Genomic DNA, 7657 nt, shown 5'->3' with positions numbered 1-7657 from the left:
ACGGTGCTCGATGATCCTTGTGTGGTGATGATGCTTGAGATGACTTGTGTGTGGTGATGATCATTTAGATCACTTATGTGCTTCTCTATATGCTTATGTTGGTTGTGATGATGTTCATTTAGAGACTTGTGTGTGATGATGCTTATGCATATATTGTTGTGATGGTGCCGGATGATATCCCGTTGTGTTTTATATGTCTATCTCATCATATATATCTGCTGATATGTGCTGCTATTTGAATTGAATTGATCTGAAAACAAACAGAAAAAAGAAAAAAAAAGCAAAAGCAAACTATGCCGACGGCTAGGCCGTCGACATAGGGCTAGCGTGAGCTCCCGGTAGCTGACACGTGGCACCTATGCCGACGGCCTAGCCGTCGGCTTAGTTTAAAAACTGTGCCGACGGCTAGGCCGTCGGCATAGGTGCCACGTGTCAGCTACTGGGAGCTCTGTATGAAGGACTATGCCGACGGCCTGGCCGTCGGCTTAGTTTCAAACTATGCCGAACTATGCCGACGGCCCGGCCGTCGGCATAGCCCTGGTCCACGAGCAGCGGCTGGTCGCCCCATGGCACCCCTATGCCAACGGTCTAGCCGTCGGCATAGGTTTTGACTAAGCCGACGGCTAGCCGTCGGCATAGGGGTGCCATGTGGCGATCAGTCATTGGGCAGACTTGACGGCGGCCGCCGTTAGGCGTGATAGTTGCCGACGGCATAGATGTACGGCCCCCGTCGGCGTATCATATATGCCGACGGCTTTTCTAAGCCGACGGCCTCCCTGGTTGTGCCGACGCATATGTTGCCGACGGCCCTATGCCGACGGGGGCCGTCGGCATAGGTCTACCCCGATGGGACTCAGGCCTATGCCGACGGCCCTGGCCGTCGGCATAGTGTCTAACCTCTTTGTACAGTTCTTTTGTTTTTGTGTGGCATCGAACACTCTACAAATTCCTGCAGTTTGCTCATCCTATAGAAAACAAGTAGGCATGTCATTCCAGTTCTGTATTTTTCCTGTTCCAAGTTTGGTCATTGATTTCTCTGTGAAGATTGGACTGTGCAGATGAAGCACTTGTGCTATTTTTGTAATTCAAATTTTGTGTGTGTTATAATGCATCACCTATACTGGCCCTTTGCTGGGCTGCGGCCAGAGTGCACGATGAGTACCATCAACTCGAAGCCCTTGTGGTGCTTTCTATTCTTTTTTAGAATTTCTAGTACCTCATCCCTAGTTATTGAGCAAATGTCCCGCTATTTGCATACTGAACAAAACACAGATGTTTATAAATGTCATCTATACCTAGTTCGATCCAGTCAATTGGTAAAGTATTTTTTGTTTTGGTTATTTATTATCAATTATTATTCAGATAACTTATTTTTTCGCGAATACGCAAAGCTTGCGTATCATTTCATTGATAGAAGAAAGAAGAAAGAGTACAACAAAGGGTACAACACATGCCATGAACGCAAGAAGGCATAAACATGGTGTCCGGAGCATAGAGTTCTTGCATAAACATGGTGTCCGGAGCATAGAGAGACGGGGTGCTTAGCCCGAACAGGGGGAATGACACAACTAAACCCACCAAACCTAAAACTAGAGGAGCAAACCAACTCAGAAGGACGTCAAACATCTTCAATTCCAACACCGGGACACCACGAGCTTGCAAGATAGCGCCTTCAAGAAGGGGAACGGACGTCATCGCCATCCGATCCGGAGAACCGGACCTAGGGTTTCCCCCGATACTCGAAGGGGTGCACGGAAAAGGCCATGGCAGCACCTCCAGGAAGGGAAACGACACCCGCGGGTGTCGCCGCAGCCAGCATCGGCAAGCCGAGCATGGATTTCACCTGGCCCAGTCCGAGCAATCCCAAAGCCGCCAGATCAGGATCCAAAGATGCCGGAGACAACCTGCTTGTCGACCGCTACCTCAGATGGGGGTGGGGCTGCACATGTCGCCGACGAAAAACGCGAGCTTTGAAACCGACATGGGGTGTAGGTGGACAGGGTCGGAGAGGCAGCAGGGTAGAGAACTATGCGGATGGAAGGATGGCAGCCGGCGCCGCCGGCAATCCGGAACCAGAAGGAAACGCAGATCCGCCGGAGGCGGAGCCACCAGAACGCTAGTGAACCGAAGCTGAAAGAGGCGCAACTGCCGGTGCATCGGGGCCGAAACCACACCGGTAGAGGACGCTGGCAGACCAAGAACACTGGAGAACGTAGGGCCATGGAGGCCGGGACCGGAGCGGTGTCGACAAAATCCACCACGGAGCTTCTAACATGCTGCCAGAGGACCATCGTCACCACACACACACACACACACACACACACACAGAGGTCATCACAGTAGCTCGGAGGAGACATCGCCGGGGATGAAGGGTGGCCTGCACCTAGGCAGGACCGAGCCCCGGCCACCTCCCCCAAGGGTCACGCCCACCCCGACGGACGGCAGCAAGAAGAGGGGCTGGGGGGGGGGGGGGGGCAAGACGCGGACTGGGGGAGGATCAGCAGAGACACGGCCGCGCCGACGAGCAAGACCAGCAGGATGTGTGCAGCAGTTGGACGTGGGGAGTGGCCGCGGCACGCCAGATCCGATCTGGGGCCGTGGAGTGGGAAGGCCTCCAGCGCGAGCGCTGGGGGGAGGGGGGACGCTCCACCGCAGCCATCCTCAGGCGTGACGCGGCCGGCACGGCCGGCCCATCAGCGGCGGCGTTGCAGGGAGCCGGTGGCGGAGGGGCGGCGCAATGCAAGCGCGGGGCAGGGTAGGAACGGAATCGCCCCGCCGCCGCCATCCCCAGGTGCGGCACGGCTTCGCCGGCCGGCCCTCTGGCGGCGGCGATGCGGGCATGGCGGAGTCAAAGGGGGGCTCCCAGCGGCGAGGGTTTCCCCAATGTCGCCAGACACGGGCGACGCAGGGTGGGGGTGGGGCTATTTTACCTAGATATTTCGTGCAGGTAACTTATGACTGCACGTGTTGTGAAAAAGCTCAATGATAGACTTCAACTAACTCCAAAGTTTCTTTTATGTGGTGTATTTGAATGTTGCAGTTCTAAATTTACTTGTCACATCACCATGGAACCTCTAAAGGTACATGCATTTAATCATAACAAAATTTGGATCATTCTTTAGTTTGCAACACAAAACAGAACAGAGGCAGAGGGAATGTAGGGTCGTTACCTGCAGGAACCCAATTCCCTTCTTGGTGCTCTCGCCCGCCACCAACATGATGTGTGCGTGCGAATAGAACAGAAGAAGTGCAAATAAGAAACATCAGCTTCACGCCTAGCAGCATGAACCAGGGGCCATCAGGGGTTAGAAGAATGCATGCCTGCATGAGGAGCTTCATGCAGTCGAGCTGCGAGATGACTATATTGGCAACGGCGGCCGCCGTCCGCGCCAGCCACCAAGAGCGCGACACTACTAGGATCCATGTGCTGTTGGCCACATCTTGCCCTTCTTCCCAAAGACCACCTGAGACACTACTAAGAAGAAGATGAGTCTATTCTCACCATAGCATTTGTGCATATGGTGCTTGCCCAAGGAGTTGCTCAATCCATGGATGTCATGCATCCTCGTACATTAATCAGTAGAAACAGATGAGGATGGCATGAATCAACCGAGCGTAATTAATCAATGCCAGTAGAGCTGACACATTCAACATTAAAGTTTCCCAAAGTCAATAGAAAGAACAGACCAAACCAATAAGTTATTGTGTGGCTCTTACCTTTCTCAAGGCCAAGAATAAAAAAATGGGTGCTTAACCAAAACACGGCAAGATGATAGAAATGGACACGTGGCAGCCCAAGAGAGCATACGCCCTGGCACTTGAAATGCACCAAATCGAAGCTAGCTTAGCCACTTTTATTCTTGTATATATATACTAGTAAAGATTATTAATTCATTCCAGCTTCCTGGTTCACCTACCTAAGTAGGATTCTGCTTTCTCCAAACACTGGCTCAAAGCATGAGGAATCCAGCAACCGGACTAAGTACCTCTCTCTATATATATGTATATCTGAATTCTGGTCTCTGAACGCACATCACTGCTTCTCGATCCAGGAGGGCTCCTGGTATGCGACGTCACTCCCGTGCGACGGCCACCAGCTGCTTTCCGACGTTGCGCCCGTAGAAGAGCCCGATGAGCGCCGTCGGGAAGCTCTCGATCCCCTCGGCGACGTCCTCCACGTAGGTGATCTTCCCGTCCTTGAGGTAGCCGGCCATCTCCTCTTCGAACTTTCTGTAGGTGCCGTAGTGATCCGTCACGATGAACCCCTCCATGCGGATGCGCTTGGTGATGATGCAGAAAAGGTTGCGCACGCCCTCGCTCTGCTCCAGGTTGTACTGCGAGATCAACCCGCACACGGACACCCGCCCATGCAGCCTCATGTTGAGAAGCACCGCGTCCAGCATCGCGCCACCCACGTTCTCGAAGTAGATGTCGATGCCCTCTGGGAAGCATCTGAAAGCAAGTATCATGGCACGCAGAACTCTTTATTAACTGGCACTATTCATTGGAAGTTAGAAGAATCGCAAGAGTATATGGTAACTAGGGAAGGGGCCTGCAATTAACCTCTTCAGTGTGGCGTCCAAGTCCTGCTCCTTCTTGTAGTTGAAGGCATCATCAAACCCAAACTTTGTTTTTAGGAGGTTGACCTGAGGAGAAGGCAAATTCATCTCATCAAAAATAGAAAGCTTCGCCAACGGCAGTGACAAAATTAAATCAGTATGAACAAAGGTACTCATTGTCTGGGGATGTGCCCAAATGAGTAGGCACAGACCTTCTCATCAGAACCGGCACTGCCAACCACATAGCAGCCAGAAATCTTGGCAAGCTGCCCGACAAGCTGTCCAACGGCGCCTGACGCTGCCGACACAAAGACATACTCGCCCTTTTTTGGCTTGGCCACGTCAAAAAATCCAACATAGGCAGTAAGGCCAGGCATGCCTGAATTATGAAGTTTCTAGCAGTCAGAGAAAACACTTTGATTGATTCTATAGCAGACTAAGGTCTATGAAGAAATCAAACCATAACTTTCACGTTTCAGAATAACAAGTAGATTACTATAATGAATTAATGATAACCAGACCTGGTTAACTTGTGTTGAATAAAAGTGAACTCACCAAGAACTCCTGTGTAGTATGACAGCGGCAATTCAGGATGGTTGATCTTGAAATGCGACTCCAGATTAGTGATCAAAGTGTACTCTTCACATCCTGTCAACCCCCACACCAGATCGCCGGGCTTGTAATCCTGGTGCCCGGATTCCACCACCTTGCTTACGCCTAAAGTAGTTAAAACCTGGCAGGATTCACGTAGGGAGGCAGCAAAATGTTATGCCTTCAGCTTCAGGTGGGGAAAAATTCAGATCAGAAAAAGAAAAGGCTGAATCCATGTACACAACTGCCGATCAGATTACTGTCGGCTGTCCCTTGTCCCGTGAAACAGTAACAGAGTAGATATTGCAAGTTCTGCTCATGCGAACCACAAGTTTGATGCTAGGTTAAAACAAATTAAAGGACGGCAGTACGTACCTCCCCCTGGACGAAGTCCGGGACGTGGCTGGGCTCGTCGTTCCCGGACATCCGGCTGCGCAGGTAGGGGTCGCAGGAGAGGTAGAGGTTCTTGACCACCACGGCGTTCGACCCCCGCGGCACGGCCAAGCGCGCCGTCGCCGGGACGAGCTCCATGTCGTCCTCGGAGGGGAACCCCGTCACGTAGCGCTTCAGGATCACCCTCTTGTTGCTCACCTCCGCCGCCGCCGCCATTGCTTCCTTCCTCGGACGCGCCGATGAGTTGGGTGATCTGCAGTAATCTACTAGATACGGAGTACTATGGAAGTGAGGGAGCAGCCGCGCGCGCTTTTAATGCGTGATGAGGCGCGGGCAAGACCGGACCTCACCGGAGATTTGTCAGCGGGCCGGACTTGTGAGGCATACGTCGTGCGTTGGACGACACTAGAGCGTGCCGCGCGTCTCGCCGCGCCGCTCTTCGTCGCTTCTCTTTCCATTTTGTACGCGGTCTAATGTGGCTGGCTCCCGGTGCGTTTTATCTGGACCATCTGGCCTGACCTTGGTGTGACGTCGTTACACGTTGCAGTATTGGTGTCCATCGGTGGTGTTCATGCGAGCCACATAGCAGTCACGTGAGTTCACTGGAAACCCGAGCCATTGAGGAAAAGTTGAGAGAGATCTATGCGAGGGAGGAGTTGTTCTACCGTCAGCGTTCCCGGTGGACTGACTTAAAGCCGGTGATCAAAACACCAAATATTTTCAAAACAGAGCTTCACAGAGAAAGAGAAAAAAATACCATTAGGGCGCTTCGACGGGAGGATGGATCTCGCTGCACGGTGGATGAGGACATGAGAGAACTTGCTGCCTCTTTCTACGAACGACTGTTGATGTCCGATGGGTCGGCCGGTGCCAACGTGCTGTTACAAAATATAGTACCATTGGTTACGGCGGAGATGAATCAAAGGCTGACAGCAGCCTTTTCTAATGACGAGATCGAGACAGTTTATTCCAAATGGCCCCTACAAAGGCTCCCGGGCCTGATGGGCTCCCGGCTCTCTTCTATCAAAGACACTGGTCTTTGGTTAAGGAGGATGTGTGCAAGGCGGTGAAGGATTTTCTGAACGGTGTGTCGGCGCCTGAGGGTTTTAATGATACGGTTATTGTCATGATTTCGAAAATCAACTCACCAGAGTTGATTTCACAATTCAGACCGATCAGCTTATGTAATGTGCTCTATAAAATAGCCACAATGGTGTTGGCAAATAGATTAAAAGGCTCACTTCCTCTTTTGATCTCAGAAGAACAAAGTGCTTTTGTGTCGGGAAGGTTGATTATGGATAATGTCATTGTGGCATATGAGTGTGTGCACGCCATTCGGAACAGGAAGAGAAAGAAGCCACTGTGTGCGGTAAAGTTAGACATGATGAAGGCATATGATAGTCAAATGGATATTTCTGGAGCAGGTTTTGAATCGAGTGGGTTTTGATACTCAATGGATTGCTATGATCATGCTTTGTGTAACATCGGCGAGGTTCTCAGTGAGGCTTATTGGTGGTTTATCTAGGGATTTTGTTCCTTCTCGTGGACTGAGACAAGGGGACCCACTATCACCCTATTTGTTCTTGTTCTGTGTAGAGGGGTTCTCGGCGTTGCTTAAAAGAGCACAAGAGGAGAAGATAATCAAAGGAGTGTCATTTGGGAGCACTGGCCCCAATGTTACTCACTTATTGTTCGCCGATGACAATATTGTGTTCCTGGAGGGATCAATGGAAAATATGATGGAGTTGAAGGAAATCTTGAGGCAGTACGAGGAGGCGTCGGGTCAGCACATTAACTTACAAAAATCTGCCATCTTTTTGGTAAAGGCACTCAGGATGACATGAAAGGCCAACTACAAACCATACTGGGTATTCATAATGAGGCACTTGGCTAACGTTATTTGGGTCTCCCCACACTGGTCGGGAGATCAAAGGATGGTACTTTCAAATATGTCACGGAGTGCTCGAAAGGAAAGGTTAACGGTCTGAAGGGCCAGGGTCTCTCCAAGGCGGCGCGGGAAGTGCTTGTTAAGTCGGTACTCCAAGCTACACCAACCTACACCATGAGTTGTTTCCATCTCACAAAGAAAATGTGCCGGAACCTGACTTCTATCT

The 7657-nt window shown here is 51.2% G+C and overlaps 1 protein-coding gene across 3 annotated transcripts; it reads right to left on the bottom strand.

The window, feature by feature from the left end:
- Window positions 1-3818: 3818 nt before the first annotated feature.
- Window positions 3819-5912, bottom strand: LOC123107426 (2-alkenal reductase (NADP(+)-dependent)). Of its 3 annotated transcripts, none has more exons than XM_044529415.1 (6): window positions 5894-5912; window positions 5526-5806; window positions 5115-5292; window positions 4772-4938; window positions 4564-4646; window positions 3819-4452 (listed from the first exon to the last, which is right to left on the bottom strand). In XM_044529415.1, exons 2-6 carry the CDS (start codon window positions 5757-5759, stop codon window positions 4074-4076), a joined length of 1041 nt encoding a protein of 346 aa, XP_044385350.1. In that variant the 5' UTR covers window positions 5760-5806; window positions 5894-5912; the 3' UTR covers window positions 3819-4073. The 3 variants fall into 3 exon arrangements, with proteins under 3 accessions (XP_044385350.1, XP_044385349.1, XP_044385351.1); XM_044529414.1 differs by having other exon boundaries at window positions 5889-5909; XM_044529416.1 differs by lacking the exon at window positions 5894-5912 and having other exon boundaries at window positions 5526-5859.
- Between the last annotated feature and the right edge of the window lie 1745 nt (window positions 5913-7657).

This window comes from Triticum aestivum, chromosome 5A, assembly GCF_018294505.1.
Source record: "Triticum aestivum cultivar Chinese Spring chromosome 5A, IWGSC CS RefSeq v2.1, whole genome shotgun sequence".
In the NCBI taxonomy this organism is placed as follows: domain Eukaryota; kingdom Viridiplantae; phylum Streptophyta; class Magnoliopsida; order Poales; family Poaceae; genus Triticum; species Triticum aestivum.
Note: the sequence above shows the minus strand (reverse complement) of the source record. Positions and strands in the feature narration are given on the sequence as shown.

What these genes read in the sequence shown, in the direction of transcription:
- LOC123107426 (XM_044529415.1), bottom strand. Translation starts at nt 5,759, where the DNA reads ATGGCGGCGGCGGCGGAGGTGAGCAACAAGAGGGTGATCCTGAAGCGC. An exon ending in ATACTACACAGGAGTTCTTG is followed by an intron (nt 4,939 to 5,114) that starts GTGAGTTCACTT and finishes TTCATAATTCAG; the next exon opens with GCATGCCTGGCCTTACTGCC. An exon ending in TTGGACGCCACACTGAAGAG is followed by an intron (nt 4,453 to 4,563) that starts GTTAATTGCAGG and finishes ACTTGCTTTCAG; the next exon opens with ATGCTTCCCAGAGGGCATCG.